The sequence below is a fragment of the Marmota flaviventris genome, chromosome 1, assembly GCF_047511675.1.
Source record: "Marmota flaviventris isolate mMarFla1 chromosome 1, mMarFla1.hap1, whole genome shotgun sequence".
Classification (NCBI taxonomy): Eukaryota; Metazoa; Chordata; class Mammalia; order Rodentia; family Sciuridae; genus Marmota; species Marmota flaviventris.
In genome coordinates this window covers 202,557,690-202,576,934 of record NC_092498.1, presented here as the reverse complement: position 1 = coordinate 202,576,934, position 19,245 = coordinate 202,557,690, and the positions used below count along the sequence as shown (strand labels likewise).

The 19,245-nt window shown below is 39.0% G+C and overlaps 1 protein-coding gene across 1 annotated transcript; it reads left to right on the top strand.

The window, feature by feature from the left end:
* The first annotated feature begins 3,982 nt into the window (after positions 1-3,982).
* On the top strand, positions 3,983-16,936 carry Lztfl1 (leucine zipper transcription factor like 1). Its single transcript, XM_027932356.2, has 10 exons — positions 3,983-4,122; positions 5,888-6,012; positions 7,286-7,480; positions 8,926-8,986; positions 10,060-10,131; positions 11,456-11,521; positions 11,604-11,681; positions 13,586-13,762; positions 14,662-14,765; positions 15,504-16,936. The coding sequence occupies exons 1-10, from the start codon at positions 4,120-4,122 to the stop codon at positions 15,520-15,522; spliced, it is 900 nt and encodes a 299-aa protein (XP_027788157.1). The 5' UTR covers positions 3,983-4,119; the 3' UTR covers positions 15,523-16,936.
* The last annotated feature ends 2,309 nt before the right edge of the window (positions 16,937-19,245 follow it).

Sequence of the window (19,245 nt, the reverse complement as noted above, 5' to 3'; positions counted from 1 at the left end):
ATGCCAAAGATTCTGACTTCTTTAAGTAAATCTCTCCAAATAATTTTTCCTTCACTATTTTCCACTTACTACCAGTTCAGTGTTTCTCGTACTTTTCCTCTTTCCTACAGAACCTTCAAAATTATTACTTTTTTGGTTTATCACCTGTAATGTTTTTTATTTAATCATCTTATTACTTCCTCTTTTTCACTCAAGTAGAGCGTCACCTTGGTTCCCCTACCTCACCCAAAGCTATATAGAGTGGGGACAGCGTGGGATTTCTGAGCCCTTCTGATTCTTCCCTCAGATTCACCATCTGTAAATAGTGGTAGACTCAAAGAAATCTGCCAACGTCCCTAAGAAGACCATGATATCTTCCCATTTTTCCTTTTACCAAGTCTAACTAGAAAGCATCCTGAAATCGTGATCTTAGTATGTGGAGGTAACATAATCTCATAAAAATCTCATTTCTCAATATAAGGATAATTGATCTTCATTTTATTTATATTGAACTATGCTAAAAAGTACAAAATGCCTTCCTTCCAATCCCTCCAAATTTACACACACACACACACACACACACACACCACTCACTCTCCCTAAAAATTGTCACAGTTATTAAAAAAAAAAAATACAGCTCATGATTAAAGTAGGGTGGAGCCATTCTCCCTCACAGCTCCAACTGTTTGCTTTGGTGATAAACTCAAGCTAGTTAACAACCTGAAGCAAAAGCTCAGCCTTTTCCTGAGCCAAATTCATCCACTTGGGACTGAGAATGCATGTTCATGTTTGCTGACACTGTTAGACAGCTTATGTAACAACGCTGCTGGGTAGTTTGACTATCAGGGATTTAATAACCTCCTTAGGACAGATTTAAAATAAAATAGAATATTAAATTAAAATAATGAGCTGCAGTTTTGCAGAACTTCAAAAATCCCCAAGCCACAAACATCTCCACAAATGAGATATTTTAATTATACACTCACTCCTTTGGTTTCCCTGCATCAACAACATTTAGCATGCACAGTCTGGGAAAACACACTAAGTTTTCTCAGCAATGCAAAGTGATGAACGGTCTGTTTAGTTACATGTCACAGAAGTCTTTCTGAAATTCCTTCTTTATCTTTCATCCACAATACCTAGTAAAGTGATCGTCTCATTATGTGAACACAATGTTCACTGAAATAAGAATAAAATGTCATGAGGACTTACTGTTGAAATGGAATGTATCCAGTTCAGAGTGGGCACTAAATGATGGCAACCACTGTTATCAGATTCAACAAACACTCGCTGAACAGAAATCTGAGAGGTGGCATGGTAAATAAGGTAGACATTAACTGAGTTTGAAGGAGGGTGTCATGGTGGGGATTGAGAGAATCTACGCTCATGAACCTTGCAAGTAGAAAAAAGACTCCAGATACCACTGGAGGGGTCAAGGACAGGGAGTCTGGCCAAAAGCAAAGTTGGGCATAGCCACACTAATGCCTCCAAACCATCATCCAGTGAGTGCATCAGAGTGCTACAGCTTACGTGGGAGAACACTGTCTGGTGTTTTTCTTGACTCTGAGGCTTGTAATCCTCAGAGACTGCAAGCATATCATCTCTGGATCATCTCAGTGAAGGACTCCTGAATGTCACAAGACTTTGTGAAGCCCCATCCAAATAAGAAAACTGCTCCTTTTCCTCCTGCCTTTCAACAATCTTATACTCAAATGCAGCCTCCCCACTCCCAGAGGGGAAAGACTGACCTTCAGAGGGGCGGTGTGAAGTGCGGATAAGAGAGCCTGTCACCTGAACCTGGGTAGTACTAAATGATCGAGAAACTCTTGGCAATAATCTTGAGGCATGGATTCCAGATCTGCCTTTGCTGCATCAAATCCTGGGCAAGATGTTTGACTTTTCTGAACTGCCTTTCCTTGTCTGAAAAGTTTCCTTCTAGCTCTTATCTGAAAGAATTCCCCACGCAAAGACACTTCGCCGGGAGAATTCCAATTTTATTGCAAAAAGCAGTGTGCTTATACAGAACTAAGGGGGAGATGGTAGGGTTTAGATAAATGGCAGGCAACCCGTTTATTGGCAAGTTCTTTCAGATATCAGCTCCGGAGCCCAGGAATTAGTTCTCATTGGGGCTAAGGTTCCCCGCCAGCGAGATTTGAAATTGGCGCCGGCGGGAGAGTTCACACGGGCGGGAACTTTTCGCGCCACTGCAGAAAAGAAGAAGGTAGGAAGAAGAGGTGCTTAGGCGCCATGTTGGGTTTTTTTTCTCTGGGGTATGGCTGCCGTTTATACTTTTCCCAACATTATCTAAACTGAAAATAATCCATTTAAATTATTTCCAGTTCACTGTATAAACTGTTTAACAAATAAACATGTTTTCATCTTTGCACTTCTTTTCCTACCAATATCAATACCAAAAGCTAACATTTATAACTTAGTCTTATTCTAAAGAATTTATCTGGGGCCACTTTGCCTCTTCTCCCAATAAAAGTCTCAAGTTTATTTTTAAAAGTTTTAAACATGGTTCCTGGGGATAACTACTAAGCTTTGTACATAATTTGGTATTAGTCATGTTGAATAAAATGACTGTGGCAAGAAATGAAAAGAAAAATGAAATTCTTGAAACCAGTATCTGTTTTAACACCCACTACCAGAATAGTTCACACCTGCCTTCTAGTTTTGCTCTTGAAAACATATTGTATTGGCTTCTTCACAGACTCAAGCTTCAGATGCTTCCACCTAGACCCTATGAGGTTTTGGACATGTGCCATTGTCTCTCAGTCTCCTCATCCATAAGTAGGTAGGATCGGGTCTCTAAAATCCTTTTTAGAGCTACATAGCACCCTATTGTGATCCACTTTTTCTAGGGGCTAAAATCAACACCAAACCCAGAATGTATTCCCTAAAAAATTAGCTTTTCTATTCATGATTCAGGACTAATGCCAAATGTCTTCTCTGTCTTTCAGACTCTCAAAAGGCTGGTAGTTCTCAGCCCTGAGCTTCTCATTGTAGTCTATGGAAGCGAGCTCACCTTTCCCCTTATTCATTGCCTCCTCAGGGTCGTCTCTGCGTCTCGTTTACTTTCTGAGCCTCATTAACCCACTCAGTGGTGGATGCTCACTCACTGGATTTCACCTACCCAAGGCCCCAGTATTTGCAATAACCCATCCCGTCCTACACTTTTTGTCTTTTCGGCGGCAGTGTTCCTCCAAGAGTGGTCCGTGACCACTTTGGGGTTGATGGTAAAAACTGCGGACTATCTAAGGACCCAAGCTAGATTTCGTGACTGGGAACTTCTGGTGGTGTAGCTCTCGCAGGCCGTGGCGAGGGGGGGGGGGGGTGTTCAACTAATGTTTTTAGTCATACTAAGCATGAAACTTTGGAATTCATTGCTCTTTGGGGCAAATCCATTTTTTAAAAATATTTTTTTGCAATTTTTTAAAAAGGAAAAGGTGATAAATTAGAGACCTTTACCAGCAATATAAGAGAAAATCATAATAGAAGGAAGAGCGAGTGTGGGGTTGTTCGGAGACTCTGTTCTGGAACCTGGAAGTGCTGGTGTCGTCCGCCTGTCTCAACCACCTTGACCAAGCCCAGGTAGAAACTACTGTAGAGTAAATAAAAAATTAAATTCTTAAAAATAAATTTAAAAAGCGCGCTTCGCCCAATCTGCATGCTGTGAGGCTGTCAGAAGTCTGGATTCGCCCTAAAGGCCACCGCACCAGGGGGCGTCAGGGCCGGGAGAAGCGTGGACCATCTCTCTCTTGCAGGCGAGACCCGAGGCTCCCAAAGACGCAAGCACTAAGGTGACCCTGGCGGCCCCGCCCCCCCGTTACCATTGGCAACGGCGGTCCGCGCCAAAAGGCAGCGTGGCATAAAAAGGTGGGACTTCCGGACCAAGAAGCTAATGCGCATGCGGATATCTGCCAGTCATAGGCACTTCCTGTCTCGTGATCTTGAGGACCAATGAACGTGCGTAACTGCAGACCCACGTGCCTGCGTTCCTATTAGCAACCACAGGCTTCTAAACAACCCGTTTTATCTCCAGCCTTTTGCGGTCCCGCGGATCTTGGTGATTTGGGGTTTAGCAAATCATCGCCTCACCTCTCTCGCTCCTTTAGGCTCCTGACCCCGCCTACCGCCATGGTGAGTAGCTGACCGGCCGGCGCGGAGGAAAGTGCCGCGGCCGGGCTCGAGACGCTGAGCGGGTGGGTCCGGAATGACGGCGTGTCCTCAGCTTGTTTGAGCCCAACTCCTGAGCCCGAGGAAGGGAGACTGCGCTGAGCGCGAGAGTCTCCGTTAACCTCAGCCCAAGCCCCTCCGGGGTAACCCTGAGTGAATCTCTCTCCTAGCAGCCGCTCTGCGTCGCCTCGTCCCTCGCTCCTGCCTGGGGAGATGCCAGGGCCAAGTCACAACTCAGTAGGTGAAGAGCCGTTCAGCGCCGGGTTTCCACACTATTCTAAGAAACTCCAATTTGCACACACACACAAACACGTTTGCCAACATGAATAATTGAAGGAATCCAACTTTCTGATGTAGAATCTTCATCTTTAAGAATTCTAACACTCTATTTTACAACTAAAGAAATTTGGGGTGACATTTCCTTTGTATTACCCTGTTCAAAAAAACCCTTAGGCTGGGACTGGAGCTTAGTGGTAGAATGCAGGCTTCGCATGAGTGAAGCTTTGGATTCAGTCCCCAGTATCAAAAAATAAAAATAAGGAAAAAAAAAAAAAAAAAACACTTAGTCCCTCCAGTAGGTATAACATGCCACTTAAATGGTATTTCTACATAGAGCCGTGTACAGTACTGAAGTTGAAGTGTTCAGGCAAAAAAGGAATGAAACCAGGTTTGGGATTGCTGCTTAAATGGACTACTGAAACACCTCAGCAGTCAGACTTCCTAGGTCGCCAAAAGCAAAAACAGATCATTCCTAATCATTCTTTACCCTTCTTGAGCTTACTCCCTCTCTTGATTTCCCTAAAATATTATGAAAGTGATTTAAAAAAATGTTGATGGTGATATCACAAAAAAATTGATTCCAGTTCATGTTCTATCTTCTATCTTTCATTTCTATCAATTCAATTAACAACCTAAGCTTTGAAGTCAGACTTAGGTTTTTCATTGTAGATAATTTTAGGGTTGTTAACATAATTGAAATAATGCATATAAAATAGCACAGTACATGCAAAAAATATTAAGCAGTATTTGACCTATCCTTGGCTGCTAGCCCAGCCTTCCAGGTTTTACCTCTTAAATATCTGTAAAACTCTCATCTGGTTTAAAATAAAAACCAACTAATGCCTGTTTCCAAGCCAAATTATACTTTATAAAGCTGTATGCAGTGGGATAAGGTGAAGTTGCTAAAACAGACCAAAAAACAATGTCTGAAAGAATTCAGAAGTTGTTTTCTTTCTCACTAAGCATCATATTTCACTGCTCATTTCAGTGAGATGAGTAGGTCAGTGGTGTTCCATGAGATGAGAACACACATCTCTTTCATCTTGTTGCCCTTCCAGCCCATGAAATATTCATGTTGTCTGTAAGACTCAGTGAAGCATGTGTGAGGCACTGGGTTTGATCCTTAGCACCATAAAAAAAACAGGCTTCACAGAAATAGAATGTTTCAAAGATGTACCCCTGTCTTAAGGACCAGGTATTGGGACAGCCCATATCTCTTCTGTTCACATCTATTCCTAAAAAGTAGTTCCATGGCTGCCCTTGACTGTATGGAGGCTGAAGAAACATCATCTAGCTGGAGCTGTACTGTAGCCAGGAAGAAAGGAACAACTGAATTTGATGGACATGTAGCAGTCTCTGCGACAGGATCCTGTATATTTTCACTGTTGGGTTTTTTGTTTTTTTATCAAATCTTCAAAACTAACAATTCAATTACTTCTCTCTTTTTCAGGCAGAGTTGGGCCTAAATGAGCACCACCAAAATGAAGTTATTAATTATATGCGTTTTGCTCGTTCAAAAAGAGGCTTGAGACTCAAAACTGTGGATTCCTGCTTCCAGGACCTCAAGGAGAGCAGGTATTAGGGGACTCTAAGGAAACCAAATAGGAATGTAGATCCTTTCTGGTAGCCATTATGGGGATGCTGGATCATGACAGTTCTAGGATTGTCATGATTAATTATTCAGATGAGAGCAGCTATGCTGAAACTCCTGGATATACAAAGTATAGAAATTGTAGTGTGATGTAAACAGTCAATCTATTATCAAACATGCACATTCTGATGATTATGAAATGGCAAAGTTTCTGACAGGTAGGCATGAAACTGTGATGGGCTTGTGAATTAACAAGATTCTGTAACTGTATTTATGAGGTTGGGGTAGTAGCTCTTGGTCTTGCTAAGAGACTGAGGGTAAGAGACTTTGGAGTGGGGAGGACTGTGTTACTGTGAAACTGTCATTGGCACTAGAAAGCATACACAGAAGCTTTTCAAAGACTCAGTGTCAGTCATTTGCTGAGATTTCTGAGAATTGTTGTGGTTTTAGTCACCCCCAGTGGGATCATAGGCAGGTCTTCCCACCCTCCCAGCCTTGTGCTCCTCTCTGTGTAATTAGGGGATTGGAGAAGATGGTTCCCTTCCAGACCAAACATCTCTGAGTGAAAGTAGATTTTTATTGCTATTGTCAATGGTGATGTTCATTGCTGAGAGAGGGCTGGGGTTGTGGCTCAGCGGTAGAGCGCTTGCCTAGCACATGTGGTGAGGCACTGGGTTCAATCCTCAGCACCACATTTAAATAAATAAATAAATAAAATAGGGGTATTGTGTCCATCTATGACTAAAAAATATTTTTTTAAAAAGAATGCTAATGGAAGCAATATAAAATACCATTTATTTCTTGTAGGCACTTACCAACATGTGACTAGTTCATATGTTTATTAAAATGCTAGAGAAATATTAGGAAGAAAAGGAGAAACTATACCTTCCAAGTAATTTTTGAGATTATTAAATGTGAGTAGACTAATTATAGTGGAGATTGAAATAGAAAACATTTAATATTAAAAAATTAAAGAAAAAAATATATGATGATTTTGGAAGTGTTTCTCAGACTGTATTTGTATTAATAGATGTGAATGTTTGAAGAATTAAGCACAATTTAATCATTAAAGTAGATATTAAAATTTGAGTTTAAATTAATCTTAATCTGTTGCATTAACAAAGAAAAGAGTTTCTAGAAACATTTTCATTATAGTCTTTAATTCTTTAGGTAACATTGATGTGGCTTTCTTAATTTTGTTGCATTTTGTAAATTGTTTTGTTTATACAGAAGTTTCAGATCTTTGTTGTTTTTCAGGCTTGTGGAGGAGACCTTCACTGTGGATGAAGTGTCGGAAGTCCTGAGTGGGTTGCAGGCTGTGGTGCATAGCGAGGTGGAGTCTGAGCTCATCAACACTGCCTACACCAATGTGCTACTTCTGCGGCAGCTGTTTTCACAAGCTGAGAAGTGGTACCTTAAGCTACAGACAGACATCTCTGAGCTTGAAAACAGGTGATAAAATTTGTATCTGCATTTGAGATGGTAGAGTCCCAAGCATAATCTTAAAAGCTAGTAAATGTCTATGCTGCTTCTTTTCTTGGGGCTAGAGTGTGAGAAAATTTGGGTAGGGTAGCAGCAAAGCATCTGGACAGTGGGTAGTTTTCTTAAATACCACTCAATGTTCTTTCAAAATTCTGTTTGTAATTCCTAGGTACTTCAAAGGCTTTTGAGATTTATGAAATTGCTTCCCAAACTATCATTAATTATTCTTTGTGGAATCTTTGTTAGCTTGGTCAGTTAGTTGGTCATTATCGCTAGGTCAACAAAGAAATAGAGATTATGAAGCAGTTCAAAAATTAATTCTAATATGTTAGATAACATTGATTCTTTTTGGGGGGTGGGGAGGGGTTCCGGGGATTGAATTAACCACTGAGCCACATCCCCAGCCCTATTTCATATTTTATTTAGAAACAGGTTCTCACTGAGTTGCCTAGCCCATCGCTTTTGCTGAGGCTGGCTTTGAACTCACAATCCTCCTGCCATAGCCTCCCAAGTCACTGGGATTATGGGCATGTGCCACCTCGCCCAACACCATTGATTCTTACTAGCAGCATTATAAGTTAAACTTAAATAGGAAATATAAAACAGTTTATAATCCTAACAATATTGAAAAGCTCATTAATTTCAAAAACTGTAGAAAAATCAATGAAGTTGAAACTTTTTCTAAGAAAAGACTCCTAGAAATGAAGAGGGACTGACTACCCTGCAGCCTGCTCTCTAGGCAGAGTGGCATCATGTTGGTTCATGTGGAGTGTGTCGAGCAATGCTAAGAACAGCCTGTGGCAGGGAGGGAAAGTCATTTAGCTTCTGCAACTACAGAGGGTGACTGATGAGAAAACTCTTTAGGAAGTTGCTGTTTTATGACACTTAGAAGCATGGGCTGTAAGTGTGTTACAGTCAGCTCTTCCTCATCTTGTAGCTCAGTAGGTGGCTCACCCCACATCCCCTGTCTTTCCTAGGAATACATAGTTTTCATCTACAGTAGATACTGTGGATTAATTTTATTTTCTGAGGCTGCTTTGTTAAAATATCAGTTTGCCTTTCTTAGCTAACAATGTATACTATGTAATAGAGCAACCTCCTCATAGAACCTCAGAAATAGAGGCAGGGAGAAAAACAAATTTCACTGATATTTATATAACATTGCAATTTACTTCTAGCAACATATAGTGTATCCCTAGCAGGTTCAAAATACTGTGGATGGTTCAAATTTGAGTCCGTGTTGTTTGGATTCTCAACCATTTATAACTAAATCTCATTTCTGGTGTTGTAAAATTTTGTCCTTCTTGTGCTCTTTCCTCTAGCATATGATAGCTTGGTACCAGTGATTTTATTCTTTTCTCTGATACAAATTTATTCTAAATGGATATTCTTCTATTTTTGCTTTTATCCTCAAGAGGATTATTAGAACAAGTTGCAGAATTTGAAAAAGCAGAATTTACATCTTCAAATAAAAAGGTAATTTTTGGTCATCCTGAGTCCATATCTTAATAGTTGGTATTCAAAACTCTCAAGGCACTCAAAGCATTCAGAGGTCAAAGTGAAAACTCTCAAGGGCATAACTGGAAAAACTGCTTTTGTCTCTTCTGCCCCCCATCCACACACACTCCCTGCACTCCAGTCAGTCCAGCTGTGTAAACTCTTCACTCAGCTGATGCACAGTGCAGTGTTGGGGATGAGTCAGACCTGAGCTCATATTCCTGGCTCTGCCACTCCTAGCTGTGTGACCTTGAACAGGTTTCCTGTGATGACTGAGTCCCATCTGTCACATGGAGACAATACTAGTAGTTACTAACTTGTCTTCTTAACATTCTCAACATGTGCGATGATCATTCACCATTCCCTTTCATAGACAAACCATAAATGCACTCTGTTGTCAGATTGTTAACTCAGCTGAGATGAGTCAATGGACATACCCTCAGAAAACATTTTTCATTGATTTCTTTGGAACATATTTATAGCTAAGAAATTTCTGGGTCAGAGGACATGGATGCTTGTTTTTAATACATAGTACTAAACTATCATAATATTTGTTTCCAGTTATTGTTCATCTATAGTGTGGTGCCTAAATTCTTGGCAATATTACTGTTTTCGTTTAAATATTTTTTAGTTGTAGATGGACACAATACCTTTATTTTATTTATCTTTTTTAAAAATGTGGTGCTTAGAATCGAACCTAGGGCCTCACATGTGATAGGCAAGCACTCTACCACTGAGCCCCAGCCCCAATATTACCATTTTTCACAGTCTGAGGTTCATGCAGAAATCAATTTTAGCTCCCACAGATAAAAATTCTAGTTCCTAGATGCTAGGATCTAAATCAGGTCTGGCTTTGGTCTCCTTCCCTCCTTTCTTTATTTTTAAAAGCAGTTTGTGGTGTCTCAGGCCCTGAGATGTAACAGGTGAACCCAGTGAGAATCCCCATACTTGTGGTACTGGCTTCCCTGTGCATATGTTCATACACAGTGCTCACTGAATAGATGTGGTTTATTCTGTGCTGAGTTTGTTTTGGTTTCTTTATTTTGTTTCAGCCCATCATAGATATTACAAAACCAAAACTTGTTCCAATTAACGAAGTTGGAACAACAGAACTCCTAAACAAGGTATGTTGTCAACATTTTGAACAATGGAAAAGCTCTAATTCTATTCTCCCTTTTCCTGAACAACTCTAGGGAGAGGAACAAAGGGCAGGAGATTGTCTCAGAGTTTGGTCCATTGAGGGTAACTAGCCCTTCTGCCTTTCTTCATGGTACTCAATGGGCCAGAAGAGGGCACGTCCACTTTCCAGAGCATGTGACACAGCTCTTGAGCACACCTTTCTGTGGCAGCATGGAGAGCATGGGACTGTGGATAGTGTTTACTGACAGACATTTGGACTTTTTGATCCATGATAACAATGAAGGATACAAATAGATATTTTTCACTACTCCTATATTCTCAACATTATGCTAGATGTTGTTAAAGTTTTTTTAATATTTACTTTTTAGTTTTAGATGAACACAATATCTTTATTTTATTTTTATGTGGAGCTGAGAATCAAACCCAGTGCCTCACGCATGCTAGGCGAGCGTGCTACCACTTGAGCCACATCCCCAGCCCCTGGATGTTGTTAAAGATTTTAAAAAGCAGTATAATATTCATCCCTCACTCTCAAAATGCCATAGTTCCTTGGGAGGGTAGAATTTATATTCTAGAAGGAGAGACCAAAGGATTCTCCTGTGTGCTGTAGGCATCATGGGGTAGCAGAGAAGCCATAGTTCCCCGTGGGTGAAAGCAGGCACTTGGGTAGGATGGTGCCTGATCTGGGCCTTGAGGATAAAGACAGATTAAATTGTCAGAGGAAGAGAAACAGGACTGTTGATCAGGGGAACATAATGGTCAGTGATGAGAGGCAGACAGAGGCTGGCAAGACTTGGAACAGAGTGCCCTTGGATGGATCACACAGGTCGGGTATAGGGAAAAGATAAATGATAGGTGGCTGGTGGTGTTGGAGCTGCATAAGAACAAAGGTGCTCAGCCTCAGGTTGGTCAGAAGCATTTGAGGGCAAGGCTCTGAAATGATGAAGATGGTGTTTTCAGGGTAAGTATACAGTGTAGGCCAAGAATAGACCCATGCAGGATTGACCAGCTGAGAGGGGAGGGGCTCTGGAAAATGGCTGTGGATAGAGGGTGGAAGAAGGAAAGGTGTGCCTGAGGTCTGAAAGGAAAGGAACTCTTAAGTCTTTGAGTCAAAGCTAACTCATAGATATCGAGGCTGGCAGACTGGGCGAAATTGGGGTTCTGCTGCTAACCAGTGCATGTGGATTTTTGAGCTATTATGTAATTTCAATTTAATTTAGAAATTAAAAATTTAAATGAAACAAATAATAATTCCAAATGTTAAAAATATTTTGATTAAAATAATAACTGTCAAATTTACTCATAAAGGAGATTTTAAGACTTCAAGAAGAGAATGAGAAATTGAAGTTAAGGCTGAAGAACATTGAGATGCAGGTAAGTGAGAAATCCTTTAAAAAAAATAATTGAGTTCCTTACAGATTAAATACTGATGAGTTCTACTTAAATTTGATTATAGGCTACAAATGCATTGGATGAGAAGTCAAAACTAGAACAAGCACTACAAGATTTACAGCTTGACCAAGGAAATCAAAAGGTGAAACAGTTTTAGCTTTCCTTTTCACATTTTCTAGATAGAATAAAGTTATAAATTTAAAATTAAGTCTAGTTCTTATTCATTATACCTTACCCCTATCCCTGCCACTAAGAAAAATGCCACCGTTGTCCTGTATGGGGAACAGCCTTGCCCAAGAAACACCAAATGAGAACAAGCACTCTTCCCTCTGTCCATCCTTGGACTAGTGTGACAAAATCAAATCAAGTTAATTAGTGGTTGAGTCTTATAGGTATTGAGGCTGGTGGGCTGGGTAAAATTGAGGTTCCATTGCTAACCAGCACATGTGGATTTTTGAGCTATTATGTAATTTCAATTTAACTTAAAAATTAAAAATTTAAGTGAAACAAATAATAATTCCAAATGCTAAAAAAATTGATTAAATTAATAACTGTTGAATTTACTCACAAGGAGATTCATCAAATCAAATTAATTAGTGGTTATGAATCTTCAAACCCATAAATTCAGCTGCATTGTATAGTGCAGTGAAATTCAGGTTGAGCCTGCAGGCTTGGCTGGGACTGATGACTGAATGTTGCTCCCCCTGCTGGAAGTCAGGTGAGCGTTCTATTTCCAATGTGAATACTGTAATATGATTTCATGTGAGTGGGACCTTTTGAGTGAATGCTCAGTGCAGTATTGGCTTTTCTGGTGGTCATATTGTTATTATGAACATCTGCTACATTTACAATCCCAAATTCTGCTTCACTGAGAAAGAACCCCTTTGCGCCTACCACTCAGCTTTCCCAATCGTCATACATGGCCAGTCTGGCTTCATTTCTATTTCTACTTTCTTTTTCCTCCCTCTCTGTCTCTTTGATGCAGATCTCATACATTGTATTTGTATGAGTGTATATTTTATAAATGGGAGGGTATTTTGTATATGGTTTTATAAAAGGAAAATATGTATGATTTCAACCATGCCAAGAACCATAGATTTATAAAATAGAGCTGAGTGTTCCAGAACAGCTTCATAATTTCTCAAAAGTAAAAGCAGTTTCAAACATTCTTAGATGATGAATTTGTTTAAAACCCATTTGGGGCTTTGCTTCACTTTTGTTTTAAGATTTTGGACACAACAAAATTTTGGACACAAGCAAAATGGACATATGCATTTACAAGTCACAATGAAATAAAACATTTTTAAAGATTAGGTTTCAAAAGTGAGCAAAGACTTTTTGTTTTGCTGAAAAGACTGCTTCAGATCTATATATTTAGCTATCATAGACTCTTTTCCTATTGTATCAATACAAATCATTTTTCTGTCATGAATTTTGTCTAGTCAAAAACAAGCTCCAAATAAAAGCCATATTTCTGTTGTCAGATTATGCAAAAATGTACATAGCTCATTAATATAAAAACTCAAAATCTTGTAAATTAAAAAAACCATGTTTTTTATCAATACTCATTTTGTTCTCATATTTTTGTAAATAATGACTAAAGCATATCTACTTAGTTTTTTATCTTAGTTTTTAAATGTTTTTTCCACCTATACCATTTCGAAGACTCAAAAATCTTCAGGATTTTGGCTTTTCATAATGAAAGCTATTTGCCATCTCAACTCTGGTACGCACCACACTGCAATTTTGAAATCTCATTCTCCCATTTCTTTTGGACTGGAATACCAACAGTTCATAAAGCATATTTTCTGTATTTGGAATTCAGTGACTTTGGAGTGTCTGCTATGTGCTAGAGGTCACACCCTTGAGCTGCGGTGGATGGACTGGGCCTGTTGGCAGCCCAGGCCAATGGAAGGCTGCATCTGCATGCACACACATCACACACTGTCTCTTCTTTCCTCTCCCTTGACATTGAATCACCATTCTAAAGCGGTTATTATTTAGGATGCCAACATGAAGCTACATTCATGTATTTCATTTTTGTAGGATTTTATAAAGGCCCAAGACTTGAGTGACTTGCAAAACACAGTTGCTGCTTTAAAGAGTGAGTTTCAGAAGACACTTAATGACAAGACAGAAAACCAGAAGTCCCTGGAGGAGAATCTTGCAACAGCCAAGCACGACCTACTCAGGGTTCAGGAGCAGCTGAGCATGGCTGAAAAGGTCAGAATACTGTGTTTAAGGGATTGTCTGTTTATGTCATATTAGCTGATAAACAGTGTAGAGGACATGCTCAAATTATTTTTACTCAAGGTATTAGCAAACACATGTGCCAAAGGATTATTACTTCTGGGTATTGAGATTCTTCCGTCTGTGGTGCTAAACTATCTGTGATAATGAGCAATCTCCTCTCCTTCTATGGGCTGGGAAAATGGTTGTCCTCGTGGCTGCATCTCCCCTTGCCCCCTACATCATTTGGCTTGGTCCTCCTATAACCTGACAGAAGGATCAGTGATTTTTTTTTAAGGTTTCTGTACCTTTTTCATAATTTATATGAATATGTAGAGAGTTAAGTTCTTCACTTTAGAGATTAGACTCTTAAGAATATGGAACTGGGGCTGGGGTTGTGGCACTTGCCTAGCATGCATGAGGCACTGGGTTCGATCCTCAGCACCATGTAAAAAAAAAATAAAGGTATTGTGTCCATTCACAACTAAAAAATAAAAGTTAAAAAAAAAGAATATGGAACTAAAGTTTAATTAAATTAAATCCTCTTTCTAAAATACTGATATTACTTTGGGATTTGAAAAAGATTGTTTTATTTTTAAAAAAAGATTCATTTTACCTGAAAATTATTTAATATTTCACATAGATTTCTCATGCCTAAGTGAAGAATACTTGAGTTATTTGCTAACATTTTACTTGGGAAAATAGTACTTTCTTGGCTTCTTATTTGAAATAATGTTTTTAAAGTTTGGATAGTCTTCATTTTACCTAAGTTTCTTTTGTTAAGGAAATTATATAGTAAGTAAATTTGAAGCAAAAAACAAGCGTTTTCATCACATTTGCTGTGCTTTCCTTAACTATTTCTTAGTAATGGGCTGATGTCTTTCACTAAGCAGGAATTAGAGAAGAAATTTCAACAAACAGCTGCTTATCGAAACATGAAGGAGATTCTCACCAAGAAGAACGACCAAATCAAAGACCTGAGGAAAAGACTGGCAAAGTAAGCCAGGCCAGTCCCACCCTCATCTCTCTCCCCTGGGTTGATATTTGTCTTCTGTTAAATTTGAGCTGTGTCCAGAAGGCTCAGATGAGAGGGTAGATGTTCAGTCCTTTAGTCCAGAGGCCTTCTTCTGTGGAGCTGGGCCCAACCTTGTCCCTAAGGCCACCAGCACTGCTGCTTAGGTTTAGCTAGACCTTTACACACACATGAAGCTACATCGAGATGCTCTTGGCACTGCAATCACTTAGCAGGACATGGGCAGAAGCACAGCAGCTGCAAGACAGTGGGCATCTCTACTGTGTGTCCTCCTGTCCACGTGTAGCCTCCCAGCTAGGGTCAGTTCTGTCATCAGCAATTTTGCCTAGAAACTCAGTTAGCATTTTGCCTTTTTTCCAAGTTCCAGGGAAGAGAACTAGAAACTCAATTCAAGACCAGGTTGGTCCTTTAGAAAAGGAAATTTATTAACCCTTCACTCACAACAGCTCTTGGTATTGATCTGAGGATTGGATAATTGTACCAAAATATTGCAGAGACCTAGATTCTAAAGGGACATTAGGTTTTCTGTGGCAGAAATCCCCTAGGTGACTGTCATAATGCCTTGAAAGCACCTAACCACCACAGTGCTGATGACAAATGAGGAATGATTTTCATCCCTGGAGATGCTTCAAGTGACCTCGTTTGGTAATGACAGCATCACAACAAAAAGTATCTTTACACACTCTTAATTTATATCTCCAGGTATGAGTCAGAAGATTAAAAACTGAAGATTTCCGGATACTGCCACAACATGAACAAACCAACTGCCTTCCACCTCAGGCATGGATTCTGAAGCATTTCATCATATCCCCTCTCCCTATTTTTGTAATATTATACTTTGCTTATGATATTTTGAACTAGAATCCCTATTTTCAGTTGTCCAGTGGAGAAGAGAAGAAATGTAATGGCTCTGGCCGATTACCCCTGCCCAGTGAGCACTCTGCCAAGCTCCAGAGGCGTAGTTCAAATACAGTGGGAAACATTGACAAGAGGAAGATTTTTAGAGTGGGAGGAAGAGTCTTAGCCTTTTACATTAGCATAAAAACTATATCTTTTTAATGAATTAAAGAAGCTAACAATATGTATAGTTGTGCATTCCCCAAAGGTAAAATAAACAATAGTTATTAAAGTTAGTTATTACAAATAAACCTTATTTTTATTATTAGTGATGAAATCTTACTTCATTTACTCTATATGATCAAGAAATGTATGAATTCATTGAAAATGTGAATAGTAACTGAGGCAGCATTTTCACCCATTGTAAGAAAAATTATCAGCAGTGGACATGAGGGTTTGGTTAACTTTTCCCATCTTCCTGCCTTAAATAGTGTTTAAGAGGAGATGCCGGCGTGTTTTGGCATCTTGACATCGTGATTTTGTGCTACTGATGGAGAAGTCAGATCCATCCCATACTACATTTAGAAAGCATTTGGACTTGGTGTCAAAGTAATCGTTACTTGTATTTCCAGAATATTATTTTAATTACATGTAAAATAAGAACTCTTTTAAAATTGATATTTAGCATAAATTCCGTCACCAGATTGCAGATTGGATTTTGGATTATAATTTGCGCTTACAGCAATAGCTTTTTCAAGAGGTTTTAATGCATTTCTGTTATGGTTTAGATATGAGGTGTCTCCCAAAAACGTGTGTATGAGTGAGACAGTGCAAGAGGGTTTAGAGGTGAAATGATTGGGTTATGAGAGCCTTCACCCAGTCAGTGTGTTAATCCACTTGAATGGGTTAACTAGGCAGTAACTGTAGGCAGCATGACTTGAGGAGGGGATAACGGGGGTGTGCCTTTAGTGTATGTATTTTGTCCCTGGTGAGTAGAGTTCCCTCTGTCTCCTTGTTGCCATGTCTTCTGTCACACCCTTCCTCCGTGATGTTCTGCCTCACCTCAGGCCTGGGCAATGGAGTTGGCAATTTGCGGACTGAGACTTCTGAAACCATGAGCCCCAAATAAACTTTTCCTCCTTTATGTTGTTCTTCCACAGAGGCAAAAAAAAAAAAAAAAAAAAAAACCTGACTAAAACAATGTTCTTTGGTCCTGCTTTTTTTCAGGTGTTTTTGGATAAGTTACTGGAAATGGCATCCCCCACTCTAAGAATAAATAAAATGAAGCTCACAAAACAGTAATGCTTCAGAAGAAAGCCTTAGTAACTTAGTAATTTTTCCCACTTCCAAGGACAAAAAGTGTCAATCCTCCATTAGTACAGCTGCTAAGAGAAGCCATTCCACTTCCACAGGTGAAGATCTTATTCCCAGAGAAGAGCTACTGGTCAAAGGATAATTCTTCCTATTTTTATTCAAACTTTTAATATCAGCCTTGAATTCATTATTTTTCTTGTAGGTTTTGTGTTAAGATATGAAAGGAACAAATGATAAAGTATAAGATAACTGCCCTCCCCCCCAAGAAAGGGGAAGGTAGTCTTAAGAAGATGGATGAAGCAGAGCCAGGGAGAGGGGGGGGAAATAACAGTTACAAGGCAGCTGTTACCACCAGTTCTTTGCCTCTCTCTCCATGATGAAATTCCTCATCAATATCTCCTATTATGTGTTCACTGAGGACTTCCATCTCACCCTGTACTGACAGCTCGAATTGGTATCCCTCCAAAAGTCCATTCCATTATTTGTGGACCAGTATCTTCTGTATAATTCAGAAGCAGAACTTCCAACTAATGGCTAGTGTGGCCTTCAGAAGCCATTTAGTTTTTTTCTCTCTACTCCTTTCTCAGTCTGATGCCAAGAGAGAAAGAAGGTATGTTGAGAAACCTATCTTGCTAAGTAGAATGTCACCCCGAGTTTGTTTTGGGTGTTTTTTTTTTAATATTCGGTATAATTTGTTCCACTTGTTCAATAATAAATTCAAAATATTTCTGAAACCTTAAAATCTAACTTATGCCAGAATATAGCTAAACCAATGTGCACTTTGGTGTCACTCAACATTATCCTTGCACTTGACAAGCACGTTTTAGTGCTTCTGGTTTTGTTTTTCAACTCATACCCCTCAGCAAAATATAGTTCAAAATTCTTGTTTCTTTTAGTAGTTCCCAGCGTTAAGATTTATCTCATCTAACTGGGAAAGAAACCCTTTTTATTCTATAAATGTTGGATCTCTAAGAATGTTGGTTCAAACCTCAAGCAAACTTTCAATGTGGAAAGGGCACAGACAGCCTGTGAACTGGTGGCCATGAAATGCAACTTTAATTTAAAACTTCAACTTCTGCTAAATTGTGACTCAGACTTTGTTGACAGTAACGAAATGTAAAGGTTGTATTAATTTCTTCTGTTCAACATAATTTTCATTATTATGTTTTCAGTATTAAATGTTTAAGTGATCATTTGCTTATATCATAATTCATAGGGAAAATATTACTGCACATTAAATATGAAATCCTATTTGATGCAGCCTTTGCAATTTTTTATTTTCATTCTGATCAACTGAAAAGAATTTTATAAAGATGTTTAAATTTCAAATCCTTGGGTCACAAAAATTTGGCATTAATGATTTCCCTCTGCTTATGTGTAAATGCCTGTGATCAAAATTTTGCCATTAGAAATTCAATTACATGATTTATCTCACACAAGTCTTAGAAAAGCTATCTCAGCTTTTAGTATTTCATATTTAAACAAAATCATATTTAGACAAAACATTTTTCAACACCTCTTAGAAAATAGTTTCATTGTTTTCCGAAGGGAAACATTATACTTATGAAAAGGTAATAGCTTCTGCCTTGGAGAATAAAGATAGTGGAGTGGGGACAACTGGCTGGGTCATTGGGGGGAACTATAGCATTGTTTGACACTGTTATCTGTACTACCAAGAGAGCATCCTGCTGCAGTACCACCTACTTGAGAATGAAAGAGTAGTCAATACCTTGCATTATATAAAGTGTTACTTCCTCCTTTTGAACCTATAAGATATCATTTAACTTTTACAGATTTAAAAACAACAACACTGCCATTAGATGAAGCAAAATCGATTAGGGCCTACTTTTTCTTCTAACAGACCCAGAGTCTCTGGTTTAATTCCTAGGTCCTTGATCCACTTTGAGTTGAGTTTTGTGCATGTGAGAGATAGGGGTTTAATTTCATTTTGTTGCATATGGATTTCCAGTTTTCCCAGCACCATTTGTAAAAGAGGCTGTCTTTTCTCCAATGCATGTTTTTGGCACCTTTGTCTAATATAAGATAATTGTAATTTTGTGGGTTAGTCTCTGTGACCTCTGTTCTGTACCATTGGTCTACCAGTCTGTTTTGGTGCCGATACCATGCTGTTTTTGTTACTATTGCTCTGTAGTATAGTTTAAGGTCTGGTATAGTGATGCCACCTGCTTCATTCTTCCTGCTAAGATTTGCTTTAGCTATTCTGGGTCTCTTATTTTTCTAGATGAATTTCATGATTGTTTTTTCTATTTCTATGAGAAATGCCATTGGGATT